Genomic DNA, 26,175 nt, shown 5'->3' with positions numbered 1-26,175 from the left:
GAGCAGGAAGCTCTTGTGCTTGATGAAATCTTTCACATCTTTAAATCTCATGATTGGTGATAGAGAAATATAATAAGATAAGCACGTTGTTTCAAAGGGAGTTAAAGCTGTTTAATATAAATGTAGCCTAAGGAGGACTTCTCTACATGATCAAAAGATGCATATAATGGGTCCTATTTGAATTCCTGGAGGTTTAATGTTGATGATGATAGCTTACATTTGTAGAGCACCCTGGGCCAGGCAGTATTCTCTGCAGAATGCTGGTATTAACTTATTTACAGTGAGCCCAGGGCAGTCAGCCCAGCTTTTAATGTGTCAAAAATGGGAGACGTGAGCCCTTCAAGAATTTTCAGGAAGTGGTACCCAGGAATGGTCAGTGGGAGGTTGGGTGGTGAATGGGCCCTTGGAGCCTACTGCTTCCCAGCTGTGTGAAGTGTGCAACTTAACCTCTCCCATGCTGATTCTTCATGCGTATTGTGTGTCAACCATAGTTATGCCTACCATAAAGGGGTTTTGGGAGAATTATTTAGTGAGATAGTTTACGAGATAATACATACATATAAATACATGCACAAAGTGCACGACCCAGCTGGATAAATGTGAGTCGCTTGTGTTATCACTATCATTATGGTCGTGGCCGCTCTGATGATTTGGGGCTAGACTCAAGTATCACTTTCTTTCTACTACTAACTATGGTTTACTGAACGCTTTGGGTCTGCTCCTTAGGGCAATTCCCAGCTCATCAGAATTCAGCGGAGGGACTACTGCACAGGGAGTCCGCGGGGGCACTGCCTTCCCTGCTGTCGGGTGGGAAGAGGTCAAGGAGGGATGGAGCGTAGCGGAGACCCGAGGACAGAGATGAGAGAGGCCACAAGAGGAGAAATAATTCCCGGCAAAAAAGAACCCGAGCCTGACGCGCGAGCCTTCTGCAAGTCTCGGACTTGGATAGAATTATTTTACTTTCCAACACTGACCGCAAGACGCCCGCCCGCGGGGCCGGGCTGTGCGATTGCCCCACTCCCCATCCCGCTCCCCTCCACACTCCACATCGGACCCCGGCCCGCGATTGGCCGGCTCGACCCAGGGCCGTCACCGATTGGCGCTCCGGGCCCGGGCCATGGGGTTTAAAGAAGGGGGGCGGGGGCGCGCTGCCCAGCCGCACTCCAGTCCGCGTGGCGCGCGGGTCGCTGTCCCAGCCGTGCGCTCCCTGGTCGCGCCGTCGGAGCTGGGCTCGCAGCCTCTCGCGGCCTGACACCGCCTCCAGCGTCCCGCAACTGGCTGTCGAGGGCCAGCGGCTCGCGAGCGCGGGATCAGGGAGGACCAGGGTGGGCGCCGTCCAGCCCGGGGCGCGGGCACAGCTAGCGAGGGGCGAGGCGCGGGGACGCCGGGGTGGCTGCGATGGTGGCCACGTGCCTGCAGGTTGTGGGCTTCGTCACGAGCTTCGTGGGTTGGATCGGGATCATCGTCACCACGTCCACCAATGACTGGGTGGTGACTTGCGGCTACACCATCCCGACGTGCCGCAAGCTGGACGAGCTGGGCTCCAAGGGGCTGTGGGCGGACTGCGTCATGGCCACGGGGCTGTACCACTGCAAGCCCCTGGTGGACATCCTCATCCTGCCGGGTAAGGACCCCCGCCTTGAGCGTGGCTGGCCGCAAACCCTCATCCCCTGGGCAGACTGGGGGGGGGGAGAGGGGCGCTAGACAAAACATTTTGAGGGCTTCAAGCCTATTGGGCCTATTTTGACACCTTGAGTCCCACCTTGCTGTAGTGTGGAATCAGGCAGCGGCGAACTTAACCTCTCAGCCTCAGCTCTCTTCTCTGGAATTGGGGAAGATAGGGGTGGCCACTGGCCGAGTCCCCCTGGGAAGTTAATGGCCTGAGACGGAGACACATAGTAGAAACTGAGCCCAGGTTCATTACCGCCTCCTCGCCCGCCCCACGCTCCCACTGTCGACTGAGCAGCAGTGCTTCACTTCCCGGCCAGGCCTCCTCCCCAGGGGCCCTGCTTTCCCGTTAGATTCTATCCGCAGAGGCGAGTTGGAGACAGAGAGAGACGCAACCATTCCAGCGAGTTTCCCTGTCCTCCTGGGACGGGCGACGCGCTCTGGCAAGTTAGGGGCCACTGGCTTCGCTTGGTCGGTTCCCGCAGGCCCCGGAGCCCGTCTCACCTCCCCCGCCCGTGCCCCCGCCGTGGGGGCGTCCGTCTGCCCTGCTCAGCCTCCCGCCTGCGCACCGCTCCCGCGCGCTCGGGGCGCATAGGTAAGAGCCGGGGTCCCTGGAGAGCCACTGTGCTCCCTCCCGGCAAAGCCCGCCGCCCTGGGTCGCCCCCTCCCGGCCAGCGGTATCTCGGAACGGGGAGAGGAGGGAGTGACGCCGGCCTGGGGTCCTATTGCCACTTGCAGCCTGGTTGGCAAAGTCCAGGCAACAGTTCCAATTCAGATTTAAACCTCGAGCCAGCTGGGTGATTGGCGAGGTCGCGGGCGCCCCTTCTGAGCTTTGCTCTGAATCCCTGTCCTGCCTGGCGGGTGTATGGGCCCTGGCCAATAGAACAGGATTGTCTCATGTCCCGCAGGCCTCGTGCTCATGGCATAAGGTGCATGTGTGTGTGTGTGTGTGTGTGTGTTTCCTCTTGGATGAGCCTTTCTGATGAGCCTCCCTTAAGTGCCTCCTATATTAGTCCTTGTTGGAATCAACCGCCACCCACACTTCCTCCTTGCTGCTCTGGTCTTAGTTCTTACCCCATCCCGGCACATTTTGACTTGATTTTTGCTCATGTTCCTAAGTCCCTGTCTCCTACTGCATTTGGAATTCCTGAAGATATAAGCGACCTCCTACTTTCTTTGCATCCCCTCCTGGAACCAGCATTGCTCTGGCACGCAGCAGGTGTGCACAATGCACGCAGCACTCCATTCACTGTCCTTTTCTCCATTTTGGGCTTTTAGAATGACAGTTCCCTGGAACCCAGGTGTGGACCCAGCTCCACTTACTGCTGGTGTAGGTCGACCTTGGTCATATTCCGATCCTGTGCTGGATCCCGTGCTCACAGTCTGGGTGATTTGAACAAGTGACTAACCTCTGAGAATCCCAGTTGTCTTCTTTTAAAAGTTAAAATCAAACCAACCCCCTATCTTTCAGGGTTGCTTTGGGGATTAAACGAGGTGAGAAATGTAAAACTTTTTTGATAGAGTAGATGCTCCATAAAAGGTAGCTATAATTTTTTTGTTAACAGCTGGCCAAGATATTTGTAGGATCCTTTGAAGCATAAAATTATTCCCTCTTCCTTTCCCTGAAGTTCAGTTTACTAACAGTCAGTGCTGAGTGGTTTATTTTCAAAGAACGTAGACCCTCTGACAGAGGGGAGTGCATTTTAGGGAGGGCTTCATCCTTCCTGCTTTCCCTGTCCCTTGTACTTTGGGTGGGGACAGGGACAGAGCTCAGTCTCCATCTTTGATTTCCAGACATGGCCTTGACACCTAGCACGTGGACAGCCTGCGTCATGAATTTCAGAACCTCAGTTTCTAGTTGAATGTCTCCATTGTGTCAGTCCCGGCTCTCCTACAAGCTCTGGGGGGTGGGTGGGTGGGTGGGGGGTTGCGGGGGGCAAGGGGGAGAGGGGCATAGGGCTGCGGTCAGAGGTCCTGCCTCAAACTTCCTGTGGGTCCTCTCTGGGGATGTTCAAGACAATAGACATTTGGTTGATTGGTTACCTTTAATTCATAAGAAGCTGGGATGGACAATAGTCCGAAGCGTACCCTTGTGGAGTCTGAATTCTGGCAGGACATCTCCTGCTGAGGGACAGTGTTGCAGTTGTGTCTTGGGGCACAGGGCAGGTGGCCAGATTTGGTCTGAGGGTCTGGGCAAGTGAGGCGGAAGTTGGGGCTCACTATTCCACTTTGTCGTTAACTCTGCCTCTCTGAGGCCATGCCACTAGCTCCAGTTTGCTTTCAGCCAAAAAGAGAGTAATGAATACTTTTTTTTTTTTTTTTTTAAGGAGGGAGAATGTCTTAATGCGAAACAATATATTTAAGTTTGTCAGCTTCTTCCAGTATCTTGTCAAACCTATTTTACATGAATATTGCACAGATTGTAATCTGTTTCTTAATAAAGTTGTTACCTGGCATTTTATATGACAGTATAAAGCCCTGGTAGTTTTGCTCCTCTCTTATTATTCAACTCAGGTATTCTTTCATTTATAACTGTATGTTTACATCATCTATTGTGGGCACTGTGTTAACTCCAGGTGTCTGCCCTCTAGGAATCCTTGGGTCTGGAGGGATGCCTTTAAAGCAATGATAATGGAGTAATAACACCAATTAATCATAGCTAACCGTTTTTAGCTCACTTAGCATGTGCTAGGCACTGTTCTAAGCACTGCATGAATTAACTAACTTAATCTGAGTTGAATTCTTTTAGAGAAATGTAGGTACTATTACTATTTTCACTCTATAAATGAGGACACAGCAGTTCAGTAACTTGCCCAAGGTCATACAGGTTGAGTGTATCAACAAGACACTGGAACCAATAGCCCATCCCTCACAGAAGGCTTTTTGGAAGATTTGAGTTTTATTCTGAGTCATTCACAAGGTGATATAACAATTGGACTCTGGGCCCCTTCATCCTGGAAGCTTGGACAAGTGGCCTAAACCTGGGATCCCCATTCAGTCTCTCCAGCCCTCAACTTCCCCCCCTTTATTTTTGGTCATTGAATCACTTTAAAAGTTGAACATGTGATGTGGTCATGGACAACATTTAACACCTTCTAAGTCCTGCAATGGGCAAGGGGAAGGAAGGCAAGTGGTACCGAATTCCCGAGAGGCAGGATTCAGGATCCAAGGGCTCCCTTGGTCTAACCCGCCCTGTCTGCTCTCTTGCTTGTAGGTTACGTGCAGGCCTGCCGAGCCCTGATGATTGCAGCTTCAGTCCTGGGCCTGCCGGCCATTCTCCTGCTGCTGACAGTTCTCCCCTGCATCCGCATGGGCCACGAGCCTGGCGTGGCCAAGTACAGGCGGGCCCAGCTGGCTGGGGTTCTGCTCATTCTGCTGGGTAAGACAGCTTTCTCTATGGCACCCAACTCCGAGGAAACGCGATGAATGTCAGATCTTCCTGTTGCTTCATCCAGTTTGAGGTGCAGGAAGGAAAGCCAATGACTCCTCTGTGGAATAGAACCCCCTCAATGTGTATTTCTTTATGTTTCATGGGGATAAATCCTATCTACGGTGGGGGTGGGAGGGGGGAGAGGCAGAGGCCACTGAACATGAACGTAAGTTAACAAACAAAAGGCAAAAAAGGATTTTAAGGGCAGGAAATACCTAAGGAAAAGACCGGAGGACAGAAAAGAGTTACACAGTGGCTCTTCAGTCAGACTTCACAAGGGAATTCCGTTTTGAAAATACCTGTGCCCAGGTCCCATGGCAGGTTCATTGAGTCAGAATTTCTGGGTATAAAGCCAGACAAAGATATTTTATGAAATCCTAACTACCTGTAAGGTGACTCTTACCTGTAGTTAAGATTGAGAACTTCAGTTAATGTACAAAGAAAGAATAGAGAAAGAGGAGGGTGATAGAAAAGTAAGATGCTGCCCTCGCTGGTTTGGCTCAGTGAATAGAGTGTTGACCTGTGGACTGAAGGGTCCCGGGTTTGATTCTGGTCAAGGGCACATGCCCAGGTTGCAGGTTCGATCCCCAGTGGGGGCATGCAGGCGGTGGCCAATCAATGATTCTCTCTCATCATTGATGTTTCTGTCTTTCTCTCCCTTTTCCTTCCTCTCTGAAATCAATAAAAATATATTTAAAAGAAAAAGAAAAGTAAGATGTCGAGAGTAGTAGATCACTAGGTGATAATTCAATCTTTTATTCATGGAGCACCCGCTGAGTGCAAGGCACCACTGGCGGCACTGGGGCGCACTGGATACAATGCCAGTCTCTGCTTTGAGGGCACCCAGACATCTTGATAGAGCGAGGCATGTGCTGATCTTAAAGAGCTGCACACGTTGCCCGCACACATTGGAAGACACCTAAGCCAGACCAGGGGGATCCTGGAGTAGCGGAAGTTAGGTGTTGAGGGTTGGAGAGAAGGTGCTTGTGGATTGGGGGGAGGGACAATCCTCGCCCAGGAAATGGCCTGTGCTTGTTCAGCTTTGCTGATTACTCCCACACACAGAGCGCTTGACTTAAGCACCTAGGGAGGATCTTTCTAGCTCCATTCTCTCCAGTGATTTCATTTCTCTCTATTTTTTCTTGGAATGCTAATTCCATTAACACATTCTACATCCTAATAGAAGACATGGATTTTAAAAGCTCTTGTTGTAAAGTGGACTGATACATCATTGAGGAGAAACTGATGTGCTTATGGGTTAGATACACAGTCAAGGTCTCCTTGGATAAGGAATTCCGGTCCCCAAACTGGTATCAGACTACGTGCTTGAGGGGTAAGGGTGAGAGAACAGGGTTCTGCCTGGGTCATTGCCACTTAGTGATGGTCACCCACAGTGACACCGGTGAGATGAGGGGACATGAGAGGTAGGGGCACCTCTTCGCAAGATGGCAAAGGGATGGAGATTTTCAGGGGCTTGTGAAGCCATGGAGGATTCCGAGGAGGGGGCTGTGTGTGTGTGTGTGTGTGTGTGTGTGTGTGTGTGTGTGAACAGGAGTGAAAAGACCAGAATACCACTGTGATTTCCAGAGGAGAATCTGGGCATGGACATTTTGGTTGCAGCCACAAAGAATGTGTGCGAGTGACACATCAACCATACAGTCAGCACCAAGTGCTTCGTCTGACTCACAGGGGAACTTTTAAAAAAATATGTTTTTATTGATTTAGAGAGAGAGGAAGGTAGGGGGGAGGGAGGGAGAGAGAGAGAGAGAGAGAGAGAGAGAGAGAGAGAGAGAGAAACACATCAATTAGCTGCCTCCTGCACCTCCCCCCCCCCCCCCCCCAGGAGATGCAGCCTGAAACCCTGGGCATGTGCTTTGACCAGGAATCCAACCGGTGACGTCTCAGTGCATAGGACTGTGCTCAACTGACTGCCACACTGGCCAGGGCCACAGGGATACTTTTTGATAGCCAGATCTTTGTATTTGAATTCCCTTTCCAACAGGTAGACCACAGAAAGCTGTACAAGTAAACTGGTTTGTAGAACCCAGAGGAAACCCTTCTCATCCTAGGCATTTGCCTGTGTCTGTGACTTTCTTCATTCTCACAGAGGTCTGGGAAGCTGTCTCTTGGGCCCTGAGGATGTAGAGCCAAAGCTGGGTCCGTTGTGTTAGGGGTTCATTTTAGCAATCCTGGCCTTCCATGTAAGTGTCCCAGAATACCCACAAGTAAGGGAACACATTAAAAACCCCACGAAACCAAACTCAAACCCTGTGCAAAATAAAGACAGAACAGCAAAGCACACATAAAATCCCTAAAAACAATGGAATCATCCAGTTGAATAAGAAGGGTTATTTGAAAAAATAACAACCAGTTGTTTGAAACTTTCTTTTTCAAATGGGGTGGGGGATGTATCCAGAATCGTAGAAAGGAAAGAGAGGTGAGGCTGAGTAGTGATGTGAGTTCCTCAGTCTGTTTGCTGCGGATGGAGGAGGTGTTGAGAGATCAGAACCCCAGGGAGGCTGCACCTCTCTGGCCCCTGGCTGCTACGACTGGAGGGAGGGTGCCACCGCTCCTTGCCCTCTTGCAGCCTTGCATTTCCAGGGTTACCTGATTCCTCTTTGATTGCCACGCCCGGATTTATTTCTCAGGGGGTGTCCACCAGCCTTTGGGTTGGCTGTTGTTTGGACTGGAGCAAGCTAGCTCTGGAAATGTAAAGCTCATTGTCTCAAGTGTGGCACCTGCTGGTCTCCTCTAGGTTTTCTCTCCAAGGAGCCGAGTGCCTTGTTTTCCCTGTTGGCAGAGGGTGGGAGGAGTGCGAGAGAGTGAAGGCTCCCTTTGTGCTGCTCTGGATTGGCTTCTGTCGCTCTCCCGCTCTCCCTGTCGGGGAGAAGCCAGTGCTGGGCTCATGCTGGGCTCTGAGGGTCACCCATGACACTCCCGCTGAGACGTGGTCGCTGACCAAAGGGGGCCAGGTGGAACTGGAAACAGTGTCAAAGTTAACTTGGTATGGAAATTGTCAACACTGTTAACTAGAATCTGTTTTTTTGTGACCCTGAAGATCTTTAATTATTTTTCCAAAAGCTTAAAACATCTTGTCTGTTGTCCAACAGCTTTATCTTCTGAGCAGAGTAAGTTTAATGATGTGAGGATTTGGTTCCTGCTGTGGGGGAAGGAATGGGAGCCTGGTGCTGCTGGCCTCCTAAGCCCGAAGAGCAGCTCAAGCAGCAGCAGGCTTCTCAGATCAGAATGCATCAGAGGCCGATCGAATGCGTGGTTTCCCACAAGCCCCTGCTGAAGCAGGAGGTACCTACCTGCGCTTTACCTTATCATTTGGAGTCAGACCAACTCTACTGAATCTCAGATTTACCACTCTCCAGCTATGTGAGCTGGGGCAGTTACTTAGTGTTTCTACACCTTTATATAAAATGGGCACAGCAATGCCTTCTTCTGAAGTTGGTAAGAATAGTGAATTGACATATGTAAGTTTTTAAAAAAATGAATTTATTGGGGTGACATAGGGCCACAAAACCATACGGGTTTCAAGTGAACAAGTCAATAAAACGTCATCTACACACTGCATCGTGCACCCATGACCCAAAGCAAAGTCTCTTTTCGTCCCCATTTATCTCGCCTTTGCCCACCTCTACCTATCCCCCACCCCCTTGCCCTCTGGCTATCACCACACTGGTGTCTGTGCCTATGGTTTATAAGGTTGTTTTTGCTTAATCTCTTCACCTTTTTCATCCAGTCCCACAAAACCTCTCCCCTCTGACAGCTGTCAGTCTGTTCCATGTATCCAGGCCCCTGTTTCTATGTTGTTCGTCACTTTATTTTGTTCATTACATTCCACATATAAGTGAGATCATATGGAATTTGTCTTTCTATGACTGGCTTATTTCACTTAGCATAATAATTTCCAGGTCCAGAGTGTAGAGATCAATAGCTGGAGTTTTTTGCTTATCTATAACAATAAAAGCATAATATGCTAATTAGACCGGCATTCTTCTGGACGAAGCCAGGGCTGCGAGGGATGCCCGGGTTCCCAGTGCCTGCCAGTGGCTGGAGGGATGCCCCGGTCCCGGGTACTAGAGGGAAGCTGGTGCCAGCAGCCTGGGGAAGGAAGGCCTACTCTTGCACGAATTTTGTGCATCGGGCCTCTAGTCCCATTATAAAAAGCCATATTAAGCTACCCAGCTGAAAATACTCAACCTCAGTTCTGATTCAGTCTAATGCTCATCTCACTATAAGTTAGAAAGTACTTGATTTGGGTCTTTCTTGGGGAGGTAGGGTAGGAATGGAAAGAAAGGAAATGTATTTTCCTTCTTAATGGAATCCTTTCATCTTCTCTCCTTCTTTTTAAAAATATGGTCCCAGGAATCGTGTTTGTATTGGAAAAAAGTTGTTTTAACTTGGAGCTTACAGGTTAATAATGAAATTGTAGTAAAATAAATGGCGTGTGCAAATGTGGGACAGATTGAGCTATTATGCATGCAGAATCAGAAGTCTTATGGGAATGGGAATTCTTGGGTGTTGCCCTTAATTGTGGGGTCTTAAGAGAATTGTTAGAAAAAGTCTTCCTCCAAACTCATTAGTTTTATACAGAAAATCCCTAATTTAAATCAAATTTCATATGGATAATGGACAGGATGTGGCATCTTAGTATGGTTGTGGCTTAAAATGATCTCATCAGTAAAATTGGAGGAATTAACTGCTTTTTGAGGTCTCTGGTGTCTCTAAATTCTGAGATTAAAATGAACAAGTAACCATGAGACGGACTTTTAAAAAAGGTTATAGGAAAAAAAAGATAATGATGTGTGGAATGGAAATAAAGGGGGAAAAGTGCTGAAAGCAGGCCAGGAAAATAATGTACTCATATATTCCATTGACTTGATGATTGTTGTAAAAATTAGATAGTCATAAAAGTCTACATAAGAGGAATATGCCTTTTGGCAGCTATGTTTTCTTACTAGTAAGTCAAAATTTAGAGAATGATAAATGGAAAATAGAGAAACCTTTTTTCCTAGATTCAAATTATAAGGAAACAACTAACAAATATGAATCTAACCAAAGCTCATTAGATCTCTTGTCGCCTTGAGTTAACTGGCCTCTTTGTGAAAAGCTGATTGCTATTTAGATTGTATGTAATAATACCATCGATTGTAGAAGACGATGTTCAATACATTGTAAAATGTTAAATGGAGGGGGATTCAAATAAATTTTTATTATGGAAAATTCCAAACATACCCAGAGTAGAGAGAATAGTTTAATAAACCTCCATGCACCAAAACTTATTCTAAAAATTGATCAAGTCACAGCTGACCAGCTTCAGCCATGTATTCCCCCCCCCCTTTTTTTCCCAGTCCTCAGATATTTTTTGGAAGCAAATCTCAGCTATAATAGCAAGGAAGATTTTTTCTAGTATTACTAATATAAGTCAGATTAATTTAAGTGATTTTAATGAAAATATTGCTTTCTGTTAGAAATGATGCTTTCAGTCCTTCCAGTGCTTCAGATGGAAAGTGACAAAGCCTGAGAACAGAGGTGCACAGGGCTGGAGGAAGAAATATCCGCCTGGTGTTCTTCTGTCTTTCTGAGCCTGTTTGTCTGTCTGTCTGTCTGTCTGTCTGTGGTGTGGCTTTCTCTTTGTTGTTACTCCAAACATACTTGTACCAATTTTATTTAATTTCATCACACTTATTTATCATCTAATTCTTAAAGGGACTAAAAACTACACTTAATATTTCATTGCTCTAAAATTATTTTATTATCCCAAATATTTTCTGTGTTTGGCTACATCAAGATCATTGCTAACTTTTAATAAAGGTGTATTCTATTAATTAAAGAACACCTTTGTATCACATTATTTGAAACTTATCAAGAGAGGCAAACAATTTTATTCAATGAAGAGCAAGGAATTTTACTTGTAGAGGACCCAGTCCAGGTGAATCTATATCTACACAGTGAAGCTTTTTTCTCCCTTCTCTCCTTTTGTTTTTGAAGCTAAGAATATCCCCAATTTTCACCTTGTACTCTCCCCACAAAAGGCAGATTTTTGCCCCCGGTACAGTTAACTATTGCATTTGCTGAAGGTAGAAAAGAAAACAAATTGAAAAAAATCAGTATTAAAACTCCCTTCTCCTGTTTTTAGAGACTTAATTTAAAAACACATTCTGTTGACATAAGAGAAAAGCAATGAAAATTCTTTTTATGTTTCTTCAATTTTCTTTACCTTTTTACCTTATAAGTAACTGTGACTTTTAAAGAAAAACACTTACAGAGCTTTTCTTCAGTAACAAGAGGACCATTACAATCTCTCTCTCTCTCTCTCTCTCTCTCTCTCTCTCTCTCTCTCTCTCTCAATCTAGCAGATCTTATATGTCTTTAAGTAAGTTAAAAATTATTGCCAGTTCTATTGGTTCACATCTTTTAGTTGAGTAATGACTTGACTTGGATTTTTAACTTTATTTATTAAAATAGATCTCCTTTTCTCTTCAAACCACTGCTGAAATCAACTAAGTTCTCCTTTTTTAGTTTGTAAACATTTTTCACTGTGAGTTCAATTGAAGGTCACTGTTTCCAGTGAACCTCTCATTTCCTTTCATGTTGTGTGGTGGTCTGTCATCTTTTAGTGGTTTTGATGTGGTTCATCTTTGAGAGCCACAGGAATTCCACCCAGAGTTCATTTATCTGCTAGGAAATAAAGAACCTGCTGGTGCACATTTGCCTTGTTTTGCCTGGGTTATAAAAGAAGGCAATAATTAATAAGGTAAGTTATGAGTAACGTATAATGATTTTGGAAGTCAGTTTTGGTGTGAACAAAGTGGAAAGTAGACTTGAAATGAGACCACCTCTCATTCATCTGTCTGTCTGTCCATTTATTCACCCATCCAGTCCATAGGTTCATTATTTAAATGTTTAGACATTTTCCTGATTTTTCCTTTTTTCTAATGAATTATATTGGAATAAAATGTAACAAAACACTCAAAACGCTCAAAATCAAGACTGATGATTACTTTTGGGATATTTATTGAGCCTGATTCTTTCCCTCTATGAAGATAACCTTGATCATTTAGTTTGCTTAGGAAAAGGGGAAGAATTAAATAAAATGAGAGGTAATTTCTAATCTTATTCTACAAAATCTAAACCAAATCTGAAAGTTAGGTTAGGTTTACATGAAATGTGGGGAATGCTTGTGTGTGTGTTATGTTTAAATATAAAGAATAAAAAAAACAACAAAACAAACGTAATTTAACCATAAGCATATGCCGCTGTTTGGAAGCCAGTTAACTGTTATAGACAATATTGGTTTGATTGAACCAAATCAGTTGTTTGGGAATCAAATCATTTTGTCCTATGGAATTCATATTCACTCTCTCCTCCTTTCCCCTCTAATCATGCTTGGGTGTTTGGAAGCCCCTATTTTGCTGTCTTTGCCCATCGCAGATGAGTTCTCACTTAGGGGTCTAGGGGTTTGTAGCTGCATTGTGTATTGATACAAAGACTAGAGCAGTTCTCTCTGGCCAAAACACTCTAGAAGAGGATTCTGTCCCTTGCTCTGATAAAGAAAAAAGGCTTTTGATCTGTGCCTCGCCGAGAGTACGACCATGACAATAGCCAAGCAGTTCTCAAGAGTGCCGGATTTGGAATCTGTGGCCAGAAAAAGAGAAAGAAATAGACTTTCCCCTGTATCTCAGGTGTTGAAAGCCCTGGGCTGGAAAGGGAAGATTTGATTAGTACTGGTCTTCTTGAGAACATTCTAGTCACAGAAGGAAAATACATCTCATGGTATCGTATGCAAAAATATTACAAAAGCTGGCATGATTGGGCTCACTCTTTAGGAAAAATGCATCTATGAGAATATGGAGAGATTTTAGCCTTTTAGATAGTCTGTATAAACTTAATATGTGAATAGTTCACAATTAATGGAGTGAATTTAGGCTGTTATCCAATTTGAGCCATTCACACCCAAATTTACTTTTCCCTCTGACTTCTTCTTGGGATCTATACTTTTTAAGGATAGGAATCACATCTATTTAGGTGTATCTAAACCCAGCGTATGTGGTTGTAGACTTAATCTGTTTTCAACAAAAACCTATGTCATAAGCTACACAAAAGGAAATGTGATAGTTTAAAAGGTCTTTGAGAATGGGTAAAGCTTTTCTTTAGTTTAGAACTAATATATGGTGCTGTTAGATTTGAGTGCTATGTTAAAGAAAAATTATATTTCTTCTCTGCGGGTATAGAGGGAAGTTAGAAAATCACTCAGTATGAGTAGAAATCAGAAGCAGCTTGCTGAGTTGAAAGTGACAAGGTAGCAAACATTGAAATGCCTTTCTAGAATTTATTGAAGGCTTTATGGCTCACTATTGGAAACCTCATTATTGTTATTATTATTATTTTGATCTGTCAACTTTCATATGCCATTCTAACTTAAAGCTTTAACTAAAATTTCTGTCCTGCTTATAGTTGTGAAAAATTAGATGCTAACAAGGGAAGTTATGGAGTTACTTTGTCTAGAGCTGTGTTGTTCAGTATAGTAGCCACTAGCCACATGTGGTCATTTAAATGTAAATGAATTAAAATTCAGAATTAGCTTTTTCAGTCTCACAAGCTTTATGAGAAATGGTCAAAAGCTCTGGTAGCTCGTGGCTAACCTATTTGACAGTGCTGGCCTAGAGGTTTAAAAGAGTTTCAAGTCTTTATAGGCTCCTGCCTGCCCTTGTTTTGCTACGTTGTTTAGGAGGAGGGGCAAAACTAAATGAGATAGTGGTGATTTCTTAACTTATTCTTTAAAATCTAAACCAAATCTGAAAGTTAGATTGGTTGGTGCAAGACCATACATTTCTACCATTGTGATCTATCACAGCAAATATTATTACCATAAAATCCTTGGATGGGTAAACTCTTTTGCTCTAAGAACTGTTGATTGGTGTGTCGAGATTTTTGTGATTGTGAACAGCATAACACAAATGCAAACTCTTAGCTGAGACTCCACAGATGTCTAGCAATAATTCACCACAGTAAGAGAATTTTCATAGCTTTTTTAGGTCTTTGTAATGTGGACTGACTAAATTGAAAAAAAAAATAGAGTAGGAAATTGAAGTGGGCACTGTCTTGATTCTCATTTCTGGATAGCTCAGGGCATCCAGTCATTCCACTGGTATACACTGAGCACATACTGGGTGCTTCATACGGACTGAGCTAAATACTGACTTTACAAAGATAAGACATGTTCCCTGCTGTCAAGGAACTCAGTACTTGGAATGGAAAATAGACATGTAGAGAGATAATTATAACCCAATTACTTAAGTGCAATAATAGAATTATAACTATAGATATATAAAGTCAAGATATGTAAAAAAATATAAATACGTATTTTTGGACTTAAGTGATCATTACTAGGTTTTTACATTGGAGTCCCTTGTCCCTCACCTGTTGAAAAAGTAAGGACCTCGCAGTTTGACATTTGCTTTTGGTCAACTTACTCTACAGATGCAAACCTTTAGGTTCAGATTGCGTCACTGCGGGGGTTAGGGGTGGCAGAGCTGTGTGTATGGAGTTTTCTGGAGCTGGTTGGAAGCCAGAGGCATGTGTGTGTGGAATGAAGTGTATTCTGCCCACTGCACTTGGTGTGTGATGGGTATGCCCGCTCACAGCCTTCTCCATGTCTCCCCAGCTCTCTGCGCCATTGTTGCCACCATCTGGTTCCCTGTGTGCGCCCACCGCGAGACCACCATCGTGAGCTTTGGCTACTCCCTGTACGCCGGCTGGATTGGTGCCATTCTCTGCCTTGTGGGTGGCTCTGTCATCCTCTGCTGCTCTGGAGATGCGCAGGCCTTTGGTGAAAACCGTTTCTACTACTCTTCGGGCTCCAGCTCCCCCACTCACGCCAAGAGTGCCCACGTATAAGAGAGCTGCCGGCCTGCCCACGGAGGTGCTGTAGATGCTGGGCCCAGGGCCCTAGGTTTGCTCAGCACAGATGGGAGAAGCCCATTCCTCTGTCAGGCTCCGAAGCCAAAGGTCTAGAAAAGCATCCTGTCTGGCATTTTGTAGTCTTAACACCCCTCTCCCATTTTGTTGCCTTAAAAATAAATCTTTAGCTCAGATAATGCCCACACGGTTTTCTCATGGTTTTGCCCACTGTTAGCTCTTGGGCATTCTTTTGTTGCCCATAAAAACTACACCTCTATGTATTTTTTCTCTCTCTCTTTAAATTTCAAATATCTTGCAAACATTGCTGAGTTGGGTATGGGGGAGAGAAATAAAAGACACTTTTCAAACTGTTGTTACAGATGACACTGGGAGCCTCATAAAGGTGCCTCTCTGTTCCCTGCCTCCTCTTCAGCTCCGAGGTCACTTAGTCATAAGCTAGAAAAAGATAGAATTGGGGACATGGGGTGGGGGAGGGAAGGGAGTCGTGGAACTTTCCCTCCAGGGGAAAGTTTCCCTTTTGTAAGTTGAGGGCAAAGGGTGGGGATTTTTTTTTTTTTTTTTAGTTTGTGATTTTACATTTATCTGTACATATTTTTTCAAGATTGATCATTTTTATAACCACGGTTTTCCTGAAATTCTCAGCTCAGTATGAAGGAAATGAACCAAATAGACTTTCATTATATGATACATAACAGCACACGTAAGTATAACTCTAACTGGCATTCCACAAAATGTTTTTGATTTCTAGTTTGTCTGATGTACTTTTTAATTCTACACATGCATATACTTCAACTTAACACATTTTAAAAGCTATTTTGCCCTGTCTCTGTTTTCACTGTTAGCCATCTGGAAGTGATTATTGTTTAACATAAATTGTACTGTCGAATTTGGCTTTACGGGTGTAAACACTGACGGCGAATCAGTATCTGAGACCCCAGACTCTCCACACACTCATGGTGCATTTTGTTCTTCAAGTGAAATCTGTGCAATAAAATAACAGACTGTCTGCAAAACTGGCCTTTAGTATTCTGTTGTATCCAGAGGTATTGCATAGTGATTGTAAACAACTAGTGGGGGAAGCCCATTCCTCTGTCAGGCTCCAAAGCCAAAGGTCTAGGAAAGCACCCTGTCTGGCATTTTGTGGTCTTGACAGCCCCCTCCCATTTTGTTGCCTTAAAAAATTGACTTCATTAGTCTCTGGTATTTTATAGGGAACCAGATCAGTGATGCAAGAACAAGAACAAGTCATTCTGCACCGCCTTGAATAATAAGTTATATTTTCCTCACTATATCATGGTGGTAATGTGTGGTCATAAAAGTGTAACCTAGATGCACTCATTTCTTAAATGGAGTGAAATTAGTGGCATCTTTAAGTCATATATGAATGGGCAGCAATCAGAAACCAGGTGTCAAGCATACACTTTATACATCTACTTTGAGCCCTTAGTAAAGGAATTGGGTAGGTATGAACAAGTATAAAAACCATTTTATTGGACCTTTAGGTAATAATATTTAAGTGCATTTTGTTCATAGATGTTTGGAAATTTTGGACAAAGACAGACACATTGAGTTGATTTTTGTTTGTTTTCTATTCCAGAAACTCTGTCAAGCTGTGATTCTGCTCCAAAAACACAGATTATAACCTATTCTAGCCGTATTTTTCCAACAATACTAATTTCATTAGCTGATAGTCTGATAATTGGCAAACATTTCCTCTTTGGAAATATCTGCTAGGGCTCATCATTATTGTAGATATTTGTGTACATTAGGAGATTATAACCTGGTGGAAACTATTTCCCAATTACTTATGCAGAAAAGATAATCATCATGTCGATCAAAGTATTTGCTTTTTATGATATCATTTTTGTAAGGACACAAGTCATGTGATTATATGGAGGACCCTCCCTAACTCAAAAACTCATCAGGTGATAATGATTGTGACCATGAATGGAGCAAAGGTGTTGGGGAAGGGCGTGGGCATGTACCAGTAAAGCTTTGGCCCCATACCCCCTCTCCTTATAACCACCGGCTTGAATCAGAGTGTCGAGTCTCTTTCCTCTCCTCTTGCAGATGGATGTGCCCATTCAACCCCCTCCTTCCCTGAGGCCGCTGCTTGCTTTCTCATGGGAGGGGGTGTGCTACATGAGGCCCACTTTTTCCTGTAGCAGAAGAGACACCCCAGATCTCTCCTAGCTGACTAAAATTAGGGAATTCCATTTTGTAGGTCATAATTCCAGTGTGGGAAAGAGAAATATCTATCTGTTCAGGAGAAAAATACTAAGAGCCATATATGTAATTTAAAATTTTCTAGGGCCAGTCTTAAGAAAACTAAAAATAAACAAGTGACATTCATTTTAACGTATTGCATGTAAACCAATACAGCCAAAATATTATATTAATATGTAAACAATTATTAGTGGGATATTTTACACCTTTCTTTTTGTTTGAAGTCTTTAGATTCTTGTGTATATCTGACCCTTACAGCACATCTCAATTGGCTGGCCACTCCTTAAGTGCTCAGTGGCCACATGGGGCTTGTGGCTATTGGATCGGACAGCACAGTATAGGACAACAGGTCTGCCTCAGTAACCATGCAGAGGGATTCAGCCTTGATGATTTTATCTGCTCTTATTAGAGCTCCATTAGAATCTGGCAATAACTGTGTCAATAATAGTCACCCGGTGAAAGACAATGACTCTGATCGCAGGTAAAATGGCAGACCCAAAGTGCTCTACCTGAATAATAGGGAAAAGGGGATTCATGTTCTTGAGACCTGTTAGTGCCAGGAACTTCACACCTTTAAGGATTCCACAGTCCCCGTTGTATAGGTGAGGAAAATGAGATTTAGAGAGTTTAGATTGTCAAGGTCAGATAGCTACTCTATAGACTTAAAATTCGATGTAATTCTAACTCTAAAGCCCTCGTTCTCCAACTCAAGAATCACTAGTATAAAGACAGGTAGCTGAAACCGGTTTGGCTCAGTGGATAGAGCGTCAGTCTGCGGACTGAGAGGTCCCAGGTTTGATTCCGGTCAAGGGCATGTACCTGGGTTGCGGGCATATCCCCAGTAGGAGATGTGCAGGAGGCAGGTGATCGATGTTTCTCTCTCATCATCGATGTTTCTACCTCTCTATCTCTCTCCCTTCCTCTCTGTAAAAAATCAATAAAATATATTAAAAAAAAAAAGGCAGGTAAAATGCAGATTCACCCTCTTCACCTCCAGAGATAGACTCTGGGTGGGAACCCCCAAATCTGCATTTTTATTGCATGCCCTCTGATTCTGATGAGGTGGTCGCCATGACACACTTTGAGAAGCAGTGAGGGACAGGCTTCTTCTCATGCCTTTCTGTAGTGCAGCCATTCCCCTCTTTGTCCTGGCTGGTCCTCAGCACTGAGATGACTTTGAGAGTCACATCCAGCTTCCCTCCGCTCTGCCTTATTCTGAAGAGACCACATGCAGGGGATCTTTGGGTTGAAATGGACCAGATTAGCTCATGCTTTCCAAGAATTTAATGTAAACCAAATTAGAGAAAGAATGTTTCAAGGGAATCTCTGAATCTAGGGGTGCTAGTTACAAGACGGCAACAAAAAAAAGGAGAAGATTGTGTACTGAAGAATACAAGTTACAGATTTGTGCTGGATTGGTGGTGTGGGATAACAATAGAACAAGGTTTGGTTGTATCTTGCCCTGTGTGTGTGTGTTTTTTTAAATTTCAAACGTGCGTGTCAGTGTTTCTCTATACACTGTACACAATGTGAACTGCAACATCTTAAATGTTTGGCAGGACATTCGTGCTCATGACATCACATGCTGGGAGGACAGGGAGGCCACTGTGGGGCTGGCCCCGGGGAGAAGCAGCCTCAGTGCTGCCATTGAGATGTCCCCACAAAAGAGTGTGTGACGGCCAGATGTGCAGCCGAAGGGAGACTGAACCAGGATTGTGGGGGGAACATTGGCACATGCTGCTTGTGGCTTGAATAGCAGCTCTTGAGGAATCTATATTTCTCTACCTCAACGCAGACTCTGAGAGCTCAGGCTTTGTGGCCCTGTGGCTGGGGGAGGGAATGGAGACGGAGGGACCTGTCACTGCTCCGTGCCCCATTGTTGAAATGAAAAATGTGGAAATGTTAAGCCACTTCTAGAGGGTTGTGGGAGGTAAGCATCGCTTATGCTTCATATCCAAATTACCTCCCAAAGAGCAAGGAACATCAGTTATCACAGCCTGGGGCTTTCTTTAAGTAAAACGGTTATTTCTCTTCTGTTGAGTGATATACAGCTTTGCTTTTCAAACTGTAAAGTGCATACAGATCATCCGGGGACCTTGCTAACATGCAGATTTTGACCCAGCAGGTCTGGGATTCTGCATTTCTGACAGCTCTCAGGGGATGCTGATGTTGATCTAGCCTCACAACTGGAGTAATAGAGGATTTTTGAACACTGTAAAAAAAAAATACAAATATGAAAATAAAACGTACCCATCATTTCATCATTAGAGTGATTTCTTTTTTATATATTCTCAGCCCTCATTTTATTTTAAAACAAAACCATTAACACATTCTACATAGAGTTTTGTAACCTGCTTTAAAAAATCTTTTTATATGCAGAGAACATTTTCCATCTCTTGAAGTATTTTTCTAAAACAACATTTTTAATACCTGCACAATCGTCCATTGTTTGGACGTACCATGGTTTAGTCAAGGAGCTCCCAAGACTATCGGGTTACCCTGACACCCTTTTAAATCTTTTCCAAGTAGTTTTGCCATGAACATCCTCATCGGTAAATCTCTGCACATGCACATGGTGTTCTCTTTAACATAAGGTCCTAGGAAGGAACTGCCGGACTGCATATTCCAGAAGTGTTTTAAGAACAGTTTATTGTCTTGCTGGGAGGGGGTGCCTGGCTTCCCCCAGCTCCTATAATAGAATGCAATATATCAAGTTAATATGTTGTTTTTTTTAAAGTTATTTGAAATATTTAAAATTTCAGTAATGTGGGTATGGAATTATATAAGACAATGCTTATAATAGTCCTGGCTGAGTGGGTCGGTTGCTTGGAGCATCGTTCAGTACTCTAAAAAGGTTGCAGGTTTGATTCCTGGTCTGGGCACATACCTAGGTTTTGGGTTCAATCCTGGGTTGGGGTGCATATGGGAAGCAGCTAATTGAAGTTTCTCTCTCATGTCCATGTTTCCCTCTGTCTCTTTCTCCCTTCCTCTATCTCTGAAATCAATAAAAACATATCCTCAGGTGAGGATTAAAAAAAGAAAAATAGCTATAATAAATGGTTTACGAAAAAAATGTCAAAAGTATTTACGATAGGAGAAAAGGTATGAAGTGGGAAGGCTGGGGGTTTGAAGTTCAGCCTGCTCCTCATTACAATTCTGCTTCCATCCAAACAGGAGCATTTATCTCCAGGAGACCTTGTTGGGGGTCGCTCTGATGCCAGCAGCCCTTGGTTAGGAGTGTGAAACTCTGGGAGTATTGATAGCTAAATCCTTGTTCTTTATTTCATTTGTCCCCCACACCCCTCCCTAATCTACTAAACATAAAATATAGAGACAAAGACAAAGCTGGGTAGAAATAAATCACTTGCGCATTTCCCCAAGCCTCCTAGACAATAATCCTGTGCTTATGGTAAGCTAGAAGGAAAAGTCACCCGTGCTCTCTCGCTGCCTGGTTTTGTTTATACATGTTTCAAGTAAGGGTCAGAAAAAATGCACATAAAGGAGACCCTTCAGAGGCATGAGGAGGCCCAGGACTGCTGGAGACGAGAGAGCATTTGGACAGGGTAGCCAGGTCCTGTTGGGTGTCAGCTTTGGCGTCCAGAGAGCAGAACCTTCCCAGCACACAATCAGAAGACCTGCGAGTGCTTCTGTTCCCTTTATCGTGGGCTATACCAAAGCCTTCCTCCCTTGCCTCGGCCTTTTCCAAACTAGAGCACAACTCAAATTTGCCTCCATTGCAGAGCATCTAAGCAAGGACCTCAAGACATTCTGTGGTTCCAGCCCCACGGAAAAAGGTGAGTCTGGGAACGTGAGACCATATGCATAGGGAAGTAGAGGCAAAAACAGAAAAAAAGAAAAGAAAGAGAAAGGGGGCCTGGTTCCATTTTTTCTGAGGCCAGCTTCACAAATGCGCTTTGGTTATACACGCATTCCTTTACTTTTCCTAATCCAGTTCTGTCAATTACAACCAAAACAGGTCTGACTAGGCAGTGGCCTACACATAGGTCCCACCGTGCCCATGTCGGTTTTCTCCTCTTCCTTTGGGGTCATGACCTTCCTCCTTTGCCACAATGAAAGGTCCAGAAAATGGGTGTGTGATCCAAGTCAGTTCCAATTAAGTGATTCAATAAAGTTCTCTCCTGGCATTTTTCAAACTGAAATGAAGGAAGGACACCTGTCTCTCCAGGTAGGAGAGCTTCTAGTATCTGTGGTGTCGTTCACCCTATCTGGTAAAGAAGCTTATCTGTAGGAAGGGAGAGAAAGGGAAGAAAAGAGAGAAAGATGGCAGGGGCCCAACAACATTCAGGTCTCTAGTTCTATGCGGTCCTGCAGTCAAGCACCATCGTTTTTGGTCAAAGCTGGTTTGAGCTGGGGTACTGTCACTTTTAATAAAAAAAAAAAAAATCCTCCTAAGAGAGGGTCACTTGAACCATTTGGTTTAGACCTCAAGCCTGAGGCAGTCTTATATTTGTGGTAAATTTATGCAGGGTAGAGGCTATGGTTTTTTATCACTAATGTTTATCTTAACTGAAATCCATTGACACCCTCCTCCCCACCACCACAGTTCTCCACTCCTCCCCACCCCTAACAAACTCTTAAAACTTTGGGCATCTTAAAATGGGCTTTATGAGCATCTGCTAAAATTGTATCATTTATATGTTCATCCATTGATTCATTTGTTAATTAGTGAAGCGAACATTTAATGAGCATTTGCTTTGTGCCAGCCATACACCAGCCACCAGGAAGAAAAAAGAAGCACAAAGCTCTCAAATAATTCACACAGTCTAGCAGAGTAGTCGGGTATATCATGAACAATGGTGCTGTCAGCTTCTTATCATTGTCATCTTTAATCTACTTCGGAAAGTTACACCCTGACCGAGAGAGGAAAATAAAATACCAATAGAAGCCCATTACTGCACAGATTAAAGATAAGCGTTTACAAAATATCTAATGTATAAAGGGCAAATTGACTAGGTTTTCTCACAAGCTTGCACCTTTTTAATAGGTGTTGAAAGTCAGCCAATCCTTATGCTCCCTAAAGTCTATCAATTTAATCATGAACAAGACAGTGAGGAATCGACAGAGAAGTGCCATCTCCAGGCTTCTGTACAACGTCCTACTAAGACTTTCTGCAGAGGAATATGTTGTTTTTTCTTAGGGCTGAAATTTACTTGGAGGCATCAATCTTTTGCTTGTCTAAATGATTTAAAAACTCCCTCTCCAGTTGACAGAGATAATCTTTTATTGTGATAGGTGCAATAGAAACAGCCGAATCAGCTAGCACTGACATGCACATAAACAGTATGGCTGGGTACAGTGAGCAGAGTAAAGTGGAGACTTGAAGCAGTGACCCCCATGCTGGGGACTTTAGATGGTCTGAGTGTGTTGAACTATTCCAAAGAAAAATATGAAGAATATTTTTTTCATAATCGATTAAAAAATGAACAATAAAAACAACAATCTAGGCTTTATGGAGTTACTAATATAGGTATCACAGGAGCTATTTTATGAACTCCATTTCACAGCCTGTAAAAGTTTGGCCTTCCACAGTCTTCGCCTAGTATGGTGGTTCTGCTTCAAAAAGCCCTCAGGATCCCTGGCTCCTTCCAACTCACTGTTTCACCAACCCTACAAGGTGGCTCTTGAACTCAAGGTCTAAAATGGTAGAATCTACATTACAGGTAGAAAAAGAATCAAAGGCCCAAGTCCACTATCTCCTGGGATGGCTCTCTGAAGCTGCCACAGGAATCTGCTTGCAGTAAGTCACATGGCCACACCTAGCTGCAAGAGATGCTGGGAAATTGTCTTTATCAGAGCTTGCCACATAATTGGTGGTGCCAGTGTAATATGAAAATGTGGAGCTCTCTTTTGATTTGTTATGGTGGGTTTTTTTTCTATTAAATGTTCTAAGTGAAGAAAACTGAAGTTTTAAGTTACTAGCATAATTTTACTATTTTTCTTTATACTATGCAATGTCTGCTTTAAATGTAAATATAAGAGTGCTTCACTTTTATGTGAAAACAACCAAAATTCCACAATTTGAACTTGATAGCTCCTACATGTATTAGCATTTATTTCTTATTAGAACAGGGGAAACACTGAATAAGACTAACTCAATTGCTTTTTATTTTATTTCTCGATGTGTACACATTCTGCCAACATTATCTTCAGCTACTGATGAGTAAGGAAACGAAAAGGAACTATGAATGGCATTATCTTTCCCTTTCCTTCTAAGTCATCACTTTCAGTGTAAAGTGGTTTATTAAACAGGAAATTTACACAAGGATATGATAGGGTCCTTGGTCATTTATGTTTCTTAGAACTCCATTGCCTTCTTTTTGTATTTGAAGCAAATTGTGGTTTGAACGGTTCAGTGTGGTCTCGGGACTGTCGGTGCACCTGCTTACTCAGTGTCTTAGTCTGCTTGGGCTGCTCTAACAAAATGCCACAGATTAGGCAGCTTATAAACAGCAAACACTTGTTTTTCATAGTTCTGAAGGCTGGAAGTCTAAGATCAAGGCAACAGCATGGATTGCTTGGTGAGGGCCTCTTCCTGGTCCACAGCTGGCAGGCTCTCCCAGTGTCCTCACATGGTGGAATGGGCAGGGGAGCTCTGTGGGGCCTCCTTTATAAAAGCATTAATTCCATTTATGAGGGCTTGACTTCCAAAGGCCCATGTCCTAATACCATCACGTGTGGGGCTTAGGGTTTCAACATATAAATTTGGGGAGGAGGCAGGGGTAAAAAACATTCAGTCCATAGCACTCAATTATAAACATAGCACATGCTTACCTTTGAACGTGCTTAGAGTCTTGCCAAACTCCCACACATCATGGGTGCACCAGAATTCTATGCTCACAAGGCACTCTGAATACTCTATGCAAACAGAGTGGCAAGAAATGTGAGCACGTGTATTGCACGAGAATTTTCTCTGCTCACACGCATGCTCCATTGTTCCATTATATTCACTTGCAACACACAAGTTAGATGATAAAATTCTTAAAAATTTCAAGGTGACAGTAGATAATGAAACCAAATGTGGGGTCCTTCTGCTTGTAGGGCCTGTGAAACTATACAGGTTGCATGTTCATGAAGCCAGCCATGGCCTTTCCTCCAACTGGCTATGTGCCAGGTAAATTTTTTATTAAGTCTGCAAGAGGAAGAGAAGGGGTTTTCAGAGAAACTTGTAGCCTATGTCATAACTTCTAACAATTCTATGAGGAGTGTTGCTGTCTCAGTCAGTTGGGACTGCTATAACAAAATACCATGCACTGGGTGGCTTAAACAATAAACATTTATCTCTCATGGTTCTGGAGGCTGGAAAGTCCAAGATCAAGATGCCGGCAGATATGGTGTCTGGTGAGAACTCTCTTCCTGGTTTGCAGATGGCTGCCTTCTTGCTGTGTCCTCACAATGGAGGAGCGGGGGAGACAGGGAGAAAGAGAGACAGAGATCGATCTAGTCCTTCTTATAGGGCACAAATGTTATCATGGGGGCTTCACTCTCATGACCTTATCTAAACCTTATTACCTCCTAAAGGCCCCACCTCCAAATACCACCACCTTGAGGATTAGAGTTTCAACATATGAATTTTGAGAAGCACACAAACATTCAGTCTATTCAGCTATCAGTATCATCCTTTTTTTTTTTTTTTTCCACATAAAGAAACTGGGGCCCAGGGAGATGAAGTAATGAGACAAGGCCACACAACCAGTGAGAGTCAAGGTCAAGATTTGAACCCATGTCTTCCAATGACAAGACCAGTTCTCATACTGCTACAGCACATTTGGAGTTTATGAAATGACACTAAGTTATGTTTAACAAAATACAGTAGAATGAAAATGTCAAAAACATGCATCTTTCTCAGAGGATATTAAAGAGAAGCATACATTTTACTTAAAATAGAAATATAGAGAGTAGCATACAAGAATTTGTTTAATTAAATTAAAAAAATAGATTTTGATTGATTTTAGAGAGGAAGGGAGAGGGAGAGAGAGAGAGAAACATCAACAATGAAAGGGAATCATTGATTGGCTGCCTCCTGCATGCTCCCCGCCCCCCTCCCCCGGAGATTGAGCCTAAAACCTGGGCATGTGCCCTGACCAGGATTCAAACCGTGACCTCCTGGTTCATAGGTTGATGCTCAACTGCTGAGCCACGCCAGCCAGGCTGTTTATTTAATTTTTAAAACAATTCCATGAGTTAGGAGCAATCATATATCCATTTTACAGATGAAAAAACAGAGGCACAGAGAGGTTGAGGAAATTGCCTAAGGTTCCATAGCCAGAATTATAACCCTTGCAGTCTGACTGTAAAGCCTGAAGTATTCACCACTACTCTAGCCTTTGAGTGAAATTTATTCCCTAAGCAAGTGGAATGATTTAATATGGAAAGCCATTTAATGGAAGGACAGATCCAAAATTAGCATAATATTTTTTAACATAAATACTCCCCCAGTTAAAAATGTTAGTTCAGTGGTAGGGTTAAATTCTTATCTATAGTCAATTGCAAGTAAAGGGAGCTCAGAGTCTCTATAGAGTGAGGGCTATTGAACATTTCTGTCTCCGTAAAGAGGAAATGTCAACTCATTTTCTCCATCACTACACAAACGGCTTTTCAGGAAATAAGGGGAATTAGCTACCAGAGGGAGTAAACACTGTGGTAGGCTTTGAAGTTCTAATGAGTGACAGAGATCATAATCTGTATATAAAAAGTAAGTCCTGGGGAACACCTTTTTCTAGGTCTGGGCCACGGTAGTAACCGGCTTAACAGCAATTTCCAATGTTGTTAAGCCGGGATATGGACAGCGTTCAGATCATGGGTTTGGTTTTCAAACAAATGCCAAAATTAGTTAGTAACTCTGTTTAAGAAAAAAAAAATCATTGGGCTCGAAAACCCTCAAAATATCAATCATTCAA

General features: G+C 43.5%; 1 protein-coding gene across 1 annotated transcript; it reads left to right on the top strand.

Moving 5' to 3' along the window:
- Positions 1–1,152: 1,152 nt before the first annotated feature.
- CLDN11 (claudin 11) lies at positions 1,153–16,044 on the top strand. The gene is made up of 3 exons (XM_036352566.1): positions 1,153–1,624; positions 4,883–5,047; positions 14,775–16,044. The coding sequence occupies exons 1-3, from the start codon at positions 1,399–1,401 to the stop codon at positions 15,005–15,007; spliced, it is 624 nt and encodes a 207-aa protein (XP_036208459.1). The 5' UTR covers positions 1,153–1,398; the 3' UTR covers positions 15,008–16,044.
- The last annotated feature ends 10,131 nt before the right edge of the window (positions 16,045–26,175 follow it).

Source organism: Myotis myotis, unplaced genomic scaffold, assembly GCF_014108235.1.
Source record: "Myotis myotis isolate mMyoMyo1 unplaced genomic scaffold, mMyoMyo1.p scaffold_m19_p_2, whole genome shotgun sequence".
In the NCBI taxonomy this organism is placed as follows: Eukaryota; Metazoa; Chordata; class Mammalia; order Chiroptera; family Vespertilionidae; genus Myotis; species Myotis myotis.
The sequence above is the reverse complement of the archived record's forward strand: the minus strand, read 5'-3'. Positions and strand labels throughout refer to the sequence as shown.